Source organism: Odocoileus virginianus, chromosome 2 (assembly GCF_023699985.2).
Source record: "Odocoileus virginianus isolate 20LAN1187 ecotype Illinois chromosome 2, Ovbor_1.2, whole genome shotgun sequence".
Taxonomy (NCBI): Eukaryota; Metazoa; Chordata; class Mammalia; order Artiodactyla; family Cervidae; genus Odocoileus; species Odocoileus virginianus.
In genome coordinates this window covers 9,561,615-9,575,827 of record NC_069675.1, presented here as the reverse complement: position 1 = coordinate 9,575,827, position 14,213 = coordinate 9,561,615, and the positions used below count along the sequence as shown (strand labels likewise).

General features: G+C 40.9%; 1 protein-coding gene across 3 annotated transcripts in view; it reads left to right on the top strand.

Annotated features, from left to right (window-relative positions):
- The window catches only part of HK2 (hexokinase 2), a 69,874-nt gene extending 66,679 nt beyond the window's left edge, over window positions 1-3,195 (top strand). For all 3 annotated transcript variants that reach the window (XM_070475811.1, XM_070475810.1, XM_070475812.1), the window contains one exon: window positions 953-3,195. In XM_070475811.1, coding sequence (XP_070331912.1) covers window positions 953-1,097 — 145 coding nt within the window. In that variant the 3' untranslated portion in view covers window positions 1,098-3,195. The remainder of the gene's footprint in view (window positions 1-952) is intronic.
- Window positions 3,196-14,213: the final 11,018 nt, after the last annotated feature.

Here is a 14,213-nt window from a genome sequence, read left to right as displayed (position 1 = left end):
TCTTCCCCCTTTTGTCCTCTCATCACTATTTCTCTTCTCCTTTCTTCTCTCACTTGCATATATTTTGGATAAATTGTTTTAAAGTCAGGATATACCTCAGTCTCTTTCCCAAACAGAGCTGTGCCCCTTGTTCCGCAGAAGGTATGATGGAGAGGCTCATTGATTGAATTGTCACCTGTGTCACCATGATTGTTTCAAGGAGTTGAGAAGCTTGCCCAGAGTCCACAGTTAGTGCAAAGTGTGGACCCTGAGAAATTCTAAGTTTCTCTTATTGGTGTTCAGTGTCATTGTGAAAATAGGAACCTCAGTCCCAAGTGAGGGTTGGGAGTGGGACAGAAGTCCGGCCACTAGCACAGGGGCTTGATGTCAGGACCTCTGTTCTCAGCTCTGCCAACGGGGAGGACAACTGGACCCTGCTCTCGCGGGCAAATAATGACACATGGTCTCTTTCTCTAATCAGGAAGAATCTTTGATTCTTGTCATCTCCCAGCAACACCCTCCTGAGTCTGCTCCTTTTGCCTTTAATGAAATTTGGGGTTAGACATGAGTCTGATATGAGTTAATATCTCTGGAAAATGGAATATCACATGTATGGGACTTGGTCCTCCCCTCTAGAACTGATAAACAGGCACTTCTGCAAGGTGTGCATAAATGACTGCTCTTTTAAGAGCACAGCTGGCCATAATCTCAGGCTTTTGTCCTAGAGTTGAATCTTAACTTCTCACTTAGCTTCTCTTGCCCACTGTGACATAGAATTTGGGCATGTTGCTAGTCTCTCCAAACCTGAGTTTTCTGAAACACAATACATAGTGTTTAATATGGTAGCTATCATCCTCTTCTCCATCTCAATTATTTCTAGGTTTCTAGCATCACTTCTTAGGGCCCTATCTTTCAGGACACAAATCTATCATGACTAAGATATTTTATTCTGTCTTCCTCCCAACTTTTTCAGCTTTGCCAAAGTCATGCATGAGACGGTGAAGGACTTGGCTCCAAAATGTGATGTATCCTTCCTGGAGTCAGAAGATGGCAGTGGGAAGGGGGCAGCTCTCATCACTGCTGTGGCCTGCCGCATCCGAGAGGCTGGACAACGGTAGAGCCCCTGCAATTGGAAGGACTTCCTCTGGTTTCCCTTTTTTCCTGCTTTAAATTATAAGATGCCATTCCCCTTGTGTCAGAAACAGACCCCTTGGCTTTTCCTTGCAGAGAGGACCTCATTGGACTAGGTTTTGTCTCTGTCTACTCTGACTACCAAATTGTAGAGTTTGGTACCCAAGCCTTGGCCCCCCTGAGATAAATACAATTTGAAGTAAGGATTTGTTCACACTTGTCACAACCGTTACCATTGATTTTCTTAAAACTTGAAAAAAAGATTTAATCTTTGGTAATCCCCCTGGCCAAATTCCATGTCCCTGTATAATCCTACAGGATGGGGACAATAATAAAAAATATGTTTGCTTCACCTTGAAGCCTGACCGTGACATTTCAAGGTGGAAAGCATCCCTCAGCTTGAAGGTTGGTGCTATTTCTCCTCTCAGAGAGCTGAGAGGTCTCCAATGACTTGAGCCCGATTCTCCCATAGGCAGTGGGGAGGGGCAGCAATGGAGGGGAAGTCGATGGATAGCCATGTGGCAGCCCCTCTTCAACCTCATCTATAAGCATTTGCCTCGTGGGTTCCAGTGGATGCTGTTCCTGGAATCAAAGCATCCTGCGACTGATCAAGCAAAACCAAAGCCTAGAGTCCTGGGAGTGGGTTCACAGGTCATCCATAAGCAGTGGACCTTTGGGAGCGGGAAGACTTTTTGGTCTGTTTTAAATTTTTTCCTGCAGAAGTGGAAACACTGTATTTTCATTTTAATTTATATTTGAAATGTATTTAGTTCATAAAGTACATCTGCTCCTTCATCTTGACACTGTATGATCCTCTGTATGTAATGTATTTATATGTTAATTTGCTATGTCTAGAAATACACAGGGTCTCAATAAATCAATGTAGTTAAAGGATGGAAGATGAAGATATACTGATTGGTTACTAGAAATACCTCATTCATCTGCAGGAAGAGAAGGAAAACATCATTAAAGTGAGCAAATGGTCAAGCAGCTCCTCCTTTCCCTGCAGACTCAGAAACTTGGAAGGTGTCTGGGGATAGTGTGAAGGAGGTTGGGACTATGGACTGAAGAAACCACACTAAATGGTTGCTCAGTCTAGAAACTTTTCTGGCACAATATTACATGAGATATTAACAAAGGAAACAGGAATCATTTCAAGTAAACTGCTTAGCAATCTTCATTCTTAGGACAGTTAGTAGTATTTTAAACCTCTCTAACAAGATAAAGGAAGCCACCAAAAATATTTGCAAAATGGTCTAATTGTTGATAGCAAACCAAAACCAAACTATTCGTCAAACATACAAAACAGGGATAACACATTTGGTGGATTTGTACGCTTCTAGCAAATTTCACCCTGGATTTGTTTTGTAAATGTTCTATAAGAGGTATTGTCCACAGACTTCCTAGGCTGAGCTGTTTTTACAAGACTTATTTATTTCAAACTGCGTGGGTAGAGAGGGGAAGGGACCCAAAACCTTCCTTACCCTACTTTTTAGAGTGCAGTTAATCCTGAATCTGAGAGCCCACTCCTGCCCTAAAATATTAAATCATTTTAATATTTTTATTAAACCCGAATACTTCATAATAAAGAGGGGAAGACCTTTTAACAATGTTGAGTAGGATACAAGGATCAAAATAAAAATGGAATGACAGAACTCAGAGCACCCAAATTTTGCACATTTATCAAACTTGTAGTGAGAACAGTGTCTAGATTTGTGTATCACTAAGGGATGCCCAAGAAATAGAAGTGAACTTTAACTTTTAAACTTGAAAAATTAGGCACCATCTATGAAATTGCACATTTTTAAAAGGTAGAGCTGTGTGTGTGGCTTCTAAAACGGAATGCTGGAAAATGCATTTTGAACAGTTGTGTTCCCACAGATAGGTGATAGTTCCTTGCTGACGCTGCTTTGCCTGTGTAAGTATATTGACTCTCAATCTGTGACTGTGATGTGCTCAGTAGCAGATCACCTCACACCCCTGAGCACTCAGTCTAGTGAAGATGTTGTCATGTACAATAAAGAACTAGTTCGATTAACTGTGTGATGTTAACTATTATTAATAAATTTTAACATTTTTCAAATATTCCACGTGTGATTCATGAGACTTTTCAAGAGTGCAGTCATCTCTCAAGCATATTAGTATTTCCTAACCCATCTGAGTAATTGCTGAGTGTTTTGATTTTGACTATACGTGCTTGACAGGCGTGTGGCCAACACTTAGCCTTGATCCCAGATATTTCTCACCCAGAAACACAGTGCCAATGGAATGGGGATCTAGATGGTTTTTCCTAGGCTGTGTTTGAGCCCCTGGATTTCAAGCACCGCTGAAACCATGGCTGGTGCAGCAGTCTGCTGTTTAAAGCAGTTTGGCTGAGATGAGGCAGAACCCTCAGGGACTCTGGCTAGACTCTGTAGGTATATATGATTCACATTCAAGATATAAAGCCCTTACTTATATGAACTCTAAAAAGCACTTGCCTCTATCCTCTCCCTACCATCTTTTAAAACTCTTTCCTTAATAAGCAAAATACAAACCTGGTAAATAAACTTCTTACAAGTTCTTAGTGATACCCACTGATGATATTGACATGGCCCTGCTTGACAATAACTGAAAAAGGAGCAGATAAAGGCTAACAGAATATTAGATAGGCAGAAACAAAATTCAAACTTGCTAGTGGTGAATGAAAAGAAATTAAAATTAGGCCCTAGTTTTCTAACTTCAAATTGGTGAGCTTATAGGAGCATACTTATATACTATTGGTAGAAGTGCAAGGCACAGTCATTTAGGAGAGGAATATGCAATGTCCATTAAAAAAAAACAGGGTTCTGTACACTTCTAGAAATTTGTGAGAGGAAATACACATAGTTGGAGACCAAGATTTATCTTTAAGGGTATTTGTGATTGCATGACTTAAAATAACAAAATAGGGGTCTGCCTAACTTGTACCAGGATCCAGTCAGGAAGACAATCTACTACAGTTAATTCAAACTGATTTTAACACAGGGACTTGGTTATAGAGGTAATAGTAGAGCTGAGAAGTTCCGCAGTGTAGAGGAGCAACCCAGAGATTAGCAACATCAAACATCTCCACTTCTATCCTAATGGCTGGGTCAGAAGCTAGAACCATAGGGCTGGGGTGGGAAGTGGTTAGAAATACCTGATTTCTTTCTAATTTTCTGCAGTGTCTCCCATTGACCCTACTTATGAGGCAAATAAATTCAAGAGATTAGATTTGATACAGTGCCTGAAGATCTACGGACAGAGGTTCATAAAATTCTACAGGAGGCAGTGATCAAAACCATCCCCAAGAAAAAGAAATACAAAAAGTCGAAGTGGTTGTCTGAGGAGGCCTCACAATTAGGGGAGAAAAGAAGTGAATGGCAAAGGAGAAAAGGAAAGATATTCGCATTTGAATGCAGAGTTCCAAAGAATAGCAAGGAGAGATAAGAAAGTCTTGCTAAGCGAACAATGCAAAGAAATAGAGGAAAACAATAGAATGGGAAAGACTAGAGATCTCTTCAAGAAAATTAGAGATACCAAGGGAACATTTCATGCAAAGATGAGCTCAATAAAGGACAGAAATGGTATGGACCTAACAGAAGCAGAAGATATTAAGAAGAGGTGGCAAGAACACACAGAAGAACTGTACAAAAAAGATCATGACCCAGAAAATCATGATGGTGTGATCCCTCACCTAGAGCCAGACATCCTGGAATGTGAAGTCAAATGGGCCTTAGGAAGCATTACTATGAACAAAGCTAGTGGAGGTGATGGGATGCCAGTTGAGCTATTTCAAATCCTAAAAGATGATGCTGTTTAAGTGCTTCTGTCAATATGCCAGCAAATTTGGAAAACTCAGCAGTGCTCACAGGACTGGAAAAGGTCAGTTTTCATTCTAATCCCAAAGAAGGTCAATGCCAAAGAATGTTCAAACTACCACACAATTGCACTCATTTCACATGCTAGCAAGGTCATGCTCAAAATTCTCCAAGCTAGGCTTCAACAGTACATGAACTGAGAACTTTCAGATGGACAAGCGGGATCTAGAAAGGGCAGAGGAATCAGAGATCAAATTGTCAACATCCAATGGATCATAGAAAAAGTAAAAAAATTCCAGGAAAACATTTACTTCTGCTTCATTGACTACACTAAAACCTTTGACTGTGTGGATCACAACAAACTGGAAAATTCTTCAAGAGATGGGAATATCAGAGCACCTTACCTGCTTCCTGAGAGACCTGTATGCAGGTCAAGAAGCAACAGTTAGAACCAGACATGGAACAAAGGAGCTGTTAAAAATCAGGAAAGGAATACTTCAAGGCTGTGTATATTATCACCCTGCTTCTTATATGCAGAGTACATCATGTGAAATGCTGGGCTGGATGAAGCACAAGCTGGAATCAAGATTGCCAGGAGAAATATCAGTAACCTCAAATATGGAGATGACACCACACTTACGGCAGAAAGCAAAGAGGAACTGAAGAACCTTTTGATGGAAGTGAAAGAAGAGAGTGAAAAAAAAGCTAGCTTAAAACTCAACATTCAAAAAACTAAGGTCATGGCATGTGGTTCCATCACTTCATGGCAAATGGGGAAACAATGGAAACAGTAACAGACTTTATTTTCTTGGCCTCCAAAATCACTGCAGATGGTGACTGCAGCCATCAAATTAAAAGACGCTTGCTCCTTGGAAGAAAAAGCTATCGCCAACTTAGACAGCATAGTAAAAGACAGAGATATTACTTTGCCAAAAAGGTCTGTCTAGTCAAAGCTATGATTTTTCCAGTAGTCATGTATGACTGTGAGGGTTGGACCATAAAGAAAGCTGAGCACTGAAGAACTGATGGTTTTGAACTGTGGTGTTGGAGAAGACTCTTGAGAGACCCTTGGACTGAAAGGAGATCAAACCAGTCAATCCTAAAGGAAATCAGTCCTGAATATTCACTGAAGGACTGATGCTGAAGCTGAAGCTCTAACACTTTGGCCACCTGATGCAAAGAACTGACTCATTAGAAAAGACCCTGATGCTGGGAAAGATTGAAGGCAGGAGGAGAAGGGTACGACAGAGGATGAGGTGGTTGGATGGCATCACTGACTCGATGGACATGAGTTTGAGCAAGCTCCAGGAGTTGGTGATTGACTGGGAAACCTGGTGTGCTGCAGTCCATGGAGTTACAAAGAGCTGGGCATGACTGAGTGTCTGAACTGAAGATGCTCAGAAGAAAGTTATCTCAGGTTTCTGCACTCAGAGACCCTATAATCCTCTGGGCCACCCATACTGACAGATTTCCCTCAGGCTGCTCCCTTTACAACTCCCACCTCCTCCGTAGGGTTCCTCACCACTGGGGAAATCTGTTTCCTTCAAACAAATGGACAGTGCACCCAGGTTGTATCTGGCTTGGAAATAGCTTTTCCAGCCTCTGCCAGCTTGTCTTACCTTTCTTTTGCTTCTTTGTTGCTGTGTTTTCTTTGGTTTGGGTCCCAGGGGCAGTAGGTTAGATTACTTAAATGTCCACTGCCGGTGCCCTGCTCCCCACCATTCAAGACATTTTCTAGTCTTTGCAAGGACCTTTCTTGCTTTTTTATTTTCTTATCACCTTTTATCCTTTTGCCCATTCTTCTCTAACAAGTGGCAGTATGGATGTGCAACTTATTTGTGTGTCTCGCGTGTGTGATTTTTAATTTACAAAATGCTGTTGGCTAAAAAAAAAAAAAAAAAATCACTTTTTGCCTAAACAAAACAAAACAAAACTCTTGGATGATTTGAGTCATAACTTCCAGTTACTGCATAAAAATCCTAATGTGTGCTTTCCCGCCTGCGCTCCCAGTAATAGACTTGTGGATTGACTCAGCCCAGCTATATAAACATCACTGCAACCAGCAGCTTTGCACATTAATTATCTTTGTAGTTATTTCTCTGGGCATGTCCCCACCCAGGAGCAGGAGAGCTGGATCATATGTTGTGTATTTGCTTAATTTGATCCTGTCTTGCCAAATTACTCTCCTAAAAGGCTACCCCCAGCCACTAATAACCCTAATGGGAAATTATCTTGTTCTCTACATTTTATTAATGTGCTTAGTATACAGTGAGATAATATGATTGTTTTAATTTACATTTCTCCACTATGACTTTCAACAACTCTTTTTATGTTTCCTTCAGTTAATAGTCTGGTCATTTTCCTTGCTGATTTTTCAACCAGGGTTCTTTCTTTTCTTTGGCTGATTTGCTAGAGTCTCTTATTTAATCTAGATTATCAGTCCCTTATTGGCTTCAGGTATTGAATGTAATTTCTCCCAATCTATTAATTTTGCCCACCGTATTCTTTGTTGACTAAAAATCCTTTCTTTTGGAAAAACCAAACCCATCAATTCTTTTTTGCTTTATGTTTTATAACTTTGACCTTTCTCACCCTTATCCCATTAATATTGTCTTCTATTAAAGTTATTAATAGTTTTACTTTTTTTTAAGGGTTATTGTAAAACCATTAGAGAGTCCATCTTTCTATGTAATATCAGGTAAAGTACAGTGTTTCTTTTCCTTTGTGTCCTTAATAAGCATGCTCTTTCTCACTGATTCATAACTCTTCTTCTGATATATTAAGTTCCTGAGGGTATGTTTCTGAGGACTCCTTTCTGTCCCATTGGTCTATTTTGTTTGTCCTTGCCCCACTATTTCTCCTTGAACCACAGACGCTTTCTTTTACCAGGACTATTCAGAGTGCTTTCCCTAGCAGGGTAAGTCCTCCTTTTCTTTTCCAAATTTATGCTACTCATGGTCCTTTATTCCTCCGTATAAATTTTAGAGTAAGTTTATCAAATCCCAGAAAAGAAAAAGCTTAAATTTTGTTTAGAGTTGCAATGAAATTACTGATTTGGGGGGTAGAATTGACCTTTTGAATATTTGTAAGAACATAGAATGTCTCTCTGTGTATTACAATCTTTTCTCCTTTTCTCAGAGTTTCAAATTTTTTTCTTATAGAGGCTTTGTGAATTTTGTTGATACCTAAGCCTTTGACTGTGTGGATCATAATAAATTGTGGAAAATTCTGAAAGAGATGGGAATACCAGAACACCTGACCTGCCTCTTGAGAAATCTGTATGCAGGTCAGGAAGCAACAGTTAGAACTGGACATGGAACAGACTGGCTCCAAATTGGGAAAGGCTGTATATTGTCACCCTGCTTATTTAACTGATATGTAAAGTACATCATGCAAAATGTTGGCTGGATGAAGCACAAGCTGGAATCAAGATTGCCGGGAGAAAGATCTATAACCTCAGGTACACAGATGACATCACCCTTATGGCAGAAAGTGAAGACAAACTAAAGAGCCTCTTGATGAAAGTGAAAGAGGAGACTGAAAAAGTTGGCTTAAAGCTCAACATTCAGAAAACTAAGATCATGGCATCTGGTCCCATCACTTCATGGCAAATAGATGGGGAAACAGTGGCTGGCTTTGTTTTTTGGGGCTCACTGCAGATGGTGACTGCAGCCATGAAATTAAAAGATGCTTGCTCCTTGGAAGGAAAGTTGTGATCAACTTAGACAGCATTTTGAAAAGCAGAGATATTACTTTGCCAACAAAGGTCCATCTACTCAAAGCTATGGTTTTTCCAGTAGTCATGTATGGATGTGAAAGTTGGACTATAAAGAAAGCTAAGCGCCAAAGAATTGATGGTTTTGAACTGTGGTGTTGGAGAAGACTCTTGAGAGTCCCTTAGACTGCAAGGAGATCCACCCAGTCCATCCTAAAGGAGATCAGTCCCTGAGTGTTCATTGGAAGGACTGATGCTGAAGCTGAAACTCCAATACTTTGGCCACCTGATGTGAAGAGCTGACTCATTTGAAAAGACCTTGACGCTGGGAGAGATTGATGGCTGCAGGATAAGTGAACAGTAGAGGATGATATGGTTGGATGGCATTACTGACTCAATGGACATGGGTTTGGGTGGACTCTGGGAGATGGTGATGGACAGGGAGGCCTGGCGTGCTGTGGTCCATGGGGTTGCAAAGAGTTGGGCACGACTGAGCAATTGAACTGAACTGAGACAGTTTACACTTGTGCATGATCCCTGATTTCTGTTATATTGTCTGGTTGATTATTGCAGGGATTCTTAGCCTTGGCACTGTTAAGATTTGGGGCTGGATAATCCTTTTCAAAAGAAGGTGTCCTGTGTGTTGTAGGATGTTAGTGCTATCCCTGTCTTACACCATCGATGCCTGTAGCAGCCCTTCCCTTTGATATCTGAAAATGTCTCAGACATTGCCAAAATTCCTGTTGGAGTGGGATTCTCACATAAAACACTAACACTTGATGTTTTGTCCCAGTTTTTGTACAGGACATGTTTAATTATGAATTGCTTATCTAAAATTCAAATTAAACTGGTGTCGTTTTAAAATTGATTTGTCAAATTTATCAATCCTACCTGCAAGGCAAAATCACTCTTTGTTGGGAGGCACTGGTGTAGAAAACGTTAGAAATTTGTGTATGTTGACCTTATTTCTAATAACCTTGCTTAATTTTATTATTAATTGTAATAGGTTGTTCTGTTGTTTTTCTATGCAGATTATCATATTTTTATTTTTATTTATTATTTTTTTTTCATTTTTTTAAATTTTTATTAGTTGGAGGCTAATTACTTTACATCATTACAGTAGTTTTTGTTATACATCGAAATGAATTAGCCATGGATTTACATGTATTCCCCATCCCAGTCCCCCCTCCCACCTCCCTCTCCACCCGATCCCTCTGGGTCTTCCCAGTGCACCAGGCCCGAGCACTTGTCTCATGTACCCAACCTGAGCTGGTTATCTGTTTCACCCTAGATAATATACATGTTTCAATGCTGTTCTTTTGAAACATCCCACCCTCGCCTTCTCCCAGAGTCCACAAGTCTGTTCTAAACATCTGAGTCTCTTTTTCTGTTTTGCATATAGGGTTATCGTTATCATCTTTCTAAAGTCCATATATATGTGTTAGTATAAGTGTGTCCTGCCATTCCCTTCTGGCCTGAAGGGTTTCTATTGATAGATCAGCTGTTATCCTTATGGGAATCCCTTTGTGTGTTATTTGTTGTTTCTCCCTTGCTGCTTTTAATATTTGTTCTTTGTGTTTGATCTTTGTTAATTTGATTAATATGTGTCTTGGGGTGTTTCGCCTTGGGTTTATCCTGTTTGGGACTCTCTGGGTTTCTTGAACTTGGTTGGCTATTTCCTTCCCCATTTTAGGGAAGTTTTCAGCTATTATCTCCTCGAGTATCTTCTCATGGCCTTTCTTTTTGTCTTCTTCTTCTGGGACTCCTATGATTCGAATGTTGGGGCGTTTCACATAGTCCCAGAGGTCCCTGAGGTTGTCCTCATTTTTTTTGATTCTTTTTTCTTTTTTCCTCTCTGCTTCATTTATTTCCACCATTTTATCTTCTAACTCACTTATCCTATCTTCTGTCTCTGTTATTCTACTCATGGTTCCCTCCAGAGTGTTTTTGATCTCATTTATTTCATTATTAATTTTTAATTGATTTTTTTTTTATTTCTTCTAGGTCCTTGTTAAACATTTCTTGCATCTTCTCAATCTTTGTCTCCAGGCTATTTATTTGTAACTCCATTTTGTTTTCAAGATTTTGGATCATTTTTATTATCATTATTCTAAATTCTTTTTCAGGTAGATTCCCTATTTCCTCCTCTTTTGTTTGACTTGGTGGGCTTTTTTCATGTTCCTTTAGCTGTTGGGTATTTCTCTGCCTTTTCATCATGTTTAGATTGCTGTGTCTGGAGTGGGCTTTCTGTATTCTTGTGGTTTGAGGTTCCTTTTTATTGTGGAGGTTTCACCCAGCGGGTGGGGTTGGACGATTGGTTTGTCAAGGTTTCCTGGTTAGGGAAGCTTGTGTCAGTGTTCTGGTGCGTGGAATTGGATTTCTTCTCTCTGGAGTGCAACGGAGTGCCCAGTAATGAGTTTTGCGATGGGTCTCTGTGTTAGGTGTGACTTTGGACAAGCCTGTATGTTGACACTCAGGTCTATGTTCCTGCGTTGCTAAAGAACTTGCGTGGTATGTCTTGTACTGGAGCTTATTGGCTCTTGGGTGGTGGTTGGTTTTTGTGTAGGTATGGAAGCTTTTGGATGGTCTCTTATTCCTTAATGTTCCATGTAGTCAGGAGTTTTCTGGTTTTCTCAGGATTTGGGCTCAAGTCTCCTGCCTCTGGATTTCAGTTTTATTCTTCTAATAGTCTCAAGGCTTCTCCAACTATACAGTACTGATAATAAAACTTCTAGGTTAATGGTGAAAAGATTCTCCACCGTGAGAGACAACCAGAGAGGTTCACAGAGTTACATGAAGAATAGGAGAGGGAGGAAGGAGATAGAGGTGAGCAGGAGGAGAAAAAGGGGACTCAAGAGGAGAGAGACAGATCTACGCAGTTATCTGTTCCCAAAGTGATCTCCGTAGCCCAGACACCCACAAAGATTCACAGAGTTGGATTGGGAAGAGAAGGGGAATGGAGGAAATAGAGGTGTTCTGAGGGAGAATAACAAAGATTGAAAATCTAGTGTAGAGGTTAGACTCTTTGAAATACAATATTTAAAAACAAAAACACACAAAAAAATTTAGAACTGTATATGAAGTTCAGTTTAAAAATAGGGTTTCTCTCTCTCTCTCTCTCTTTTTTTTTTGTGGCAAGGTTGTAGTAAAATGAAAATGAAAGTTAAGGAATAATAGAGGAGTATTAGAGGACTCTAAAAGGAAATAGGAGAGAAAAACAAGAAAAAGAAAAAAAAAAAGAAAAGAAAAAAAAAATTTTTTTTTCCCCCAAATAAAAAAATCGTAAAAATATATGAAAATGAAAGTTGAGGAGTAATGGGGGAGTAATAGGGAATTATAAAAGAAAATGAAAGAGAAAAAATAAAAAATTTTAAAAAAAAAGGGAAAGAAAAAAAAATTTTTTTTTTAAATTAAAAAAAAAAATGTACATATATATCTAGGAATTTCTCTGAGGTTGTTGCGGTCAGCGTAGGTTCAGTTCAATTTCAGATAGCTCCTCTTTCCAGCTTACACTTCTCGATATCTGTAGGCCCCTTCCCGTGTAGTCGGTGTTACCTTCAGGGATTTTAATCTGTTGCACCGGTCCTTTCTGAAGCGGTTCCCTTTGTTTATTTGGCTTCTGTTTGCTGTCTCTTTGGTGTCTAATTTCCGCCCTGACACAGGCGGGCGGAGGTGATCTCTTATTTAGGTTCGCTAGTTCAGTTCAGTCCTGCTACGGGGAGGGCGGGGCGCTGCAGACAGATACCGCTCTGTGTGGATAGCGCTCACCGTGTTCCGGCCACACTGGGTTTGCCCCGCTCACGGGTGTCTGTGCTTTCGCCGTCTACACTGCTCAGGCTCCCGGCTGCTCTATATGGAGCGGGCCCTGCGTTGAGTGCGGTTCCAGTTTTCGGGTACTCCACAAAAGCGCAGATTCGGTTGCTCCTACGTTTTGTGCCTTCCCCGGCCTGAGCGGTTCAGGCAGCCAGAGGCTTGGGCGTACTTTACCGGGTGCAGCGCGCCTTTTCCCTCCGCGTCGAGCGGCCCAGGCAGCCAGAGGCTTGGGCGTATTCTCCCTAGGTGCGGCGCGCCTTTTCCCTCCGCAGCGAGCGGCCCAGGCAGCAAGAGGCTTGGGCGCAATCTCCCCGGGTACGGCGCGCTTTTTCCCTCCGGTCGGGTCTCAGGAAGTCTTTAGCTAGAACCCGGGGGCCTGTTTGCAGTGTGGGAGGGGGTGGCTTCTCAGGGGCTGAGTTTGCCCTTTTCCCCTCCCCCCTGCCTCCTACCTCCAGTGGGGATGGGCCGGCTCTTCTCTGGAGATTCTCAGTCCCTTTGTTTTGCGAACCGCCGGCAGTGTGTTCGGGCCGGTTAATTTTGTCCCTTGCTATCCCACAGTTTAAAAAAGCTCCCTCCGATTGCTCTCAGGGTCTTCGGGCCGGACCTCACCCTAAGCAATGCCGCCCGCTCCTCTCCGTTCCGCCCCGCTTGTTGCTGGCGGGTACGGGCGTCTGGGGTACTTTTCTGCTGGGAGTTGCTTTTAGGCACGTAATCTGTGGGCCTTGTTTAATTTTTCCTCCCAGTTAGATTGCCGAAAACTTCCCCCAGTCCCGCCAGTGAGAGGGTTTCCTGGTGATTGGAAACTTCCTCTATTAAGACTCCCTTCCCGGGACGGGTCTCCGTCCGTAGCTCTTTTGACTCCCTTATTATCGTTTATATTTTTTTGTCCTACCTCCCTTCGAAGACAATGGGCTGCTTTTCTGGGCGCCTGATGTCCTCTGCTAGCGATCAGAAGTTGTTTTGTGAAATTTGCTCAGCATTCAAATGTTCTTTCGATGAATTTGTAGGAGAGAAAGTGGTCTCTCCGTCCTATTCCTCCGCCATCTTGGCTCCTCCCCTTCTTTTTTCATATCTTTAAATAAATGATTAATTTTATTTTTCCCTTCAAATCGCTAAAACTTTTTTCTTTTCTTACCATAGTGATTAGGATCTCTAGCACTGCTATATAGTAGCAGTAATAGTACCTTTTTGTCTCCTTCCCAATCTTAAAAGAAATGTGCCTAAATCTTCTCCATTAAGAAAAATTTTTTATGTCAGTTTTGGGGTACCGATTTAAGGAACTTCTTTTTTCTATTCCTAGTTTGCTCAGGTTTTTTAATTATAAAAACTTCAATAGATGTACATTAAAGGCTTTTTCTGCATCTATTGAAAGAGATGATTTTTTTTCCCCTTTAGTCTTAACTATAATGAATAGCACTATGCATTCTCTGGAGAGTCTTCCTTTATTTCTGGGGTAAACCATATCTTTTAGTATATTATTGGATAGAGATCACCTGGCATTTTACTTTTTGCATTCTCATTCGTAAGTGAAATGGGGCCATCATTTTTTTTCTTTTGTATTGTCCTGATTTGCTTTTAGGTAAAAATTACATTAACTTCACAAAAAAGGCTGGGCGGTTTTCTCCCTTTTTTCACTTACACATGTAAACGTATACAGAATTCTGCATCCTCTGTGCTTCAATAGTTATTTACTCATAGCCAATTTTATTTTGTCTATACCTCCATTTTCATCCCCTTTCATATTATTTTGAAGC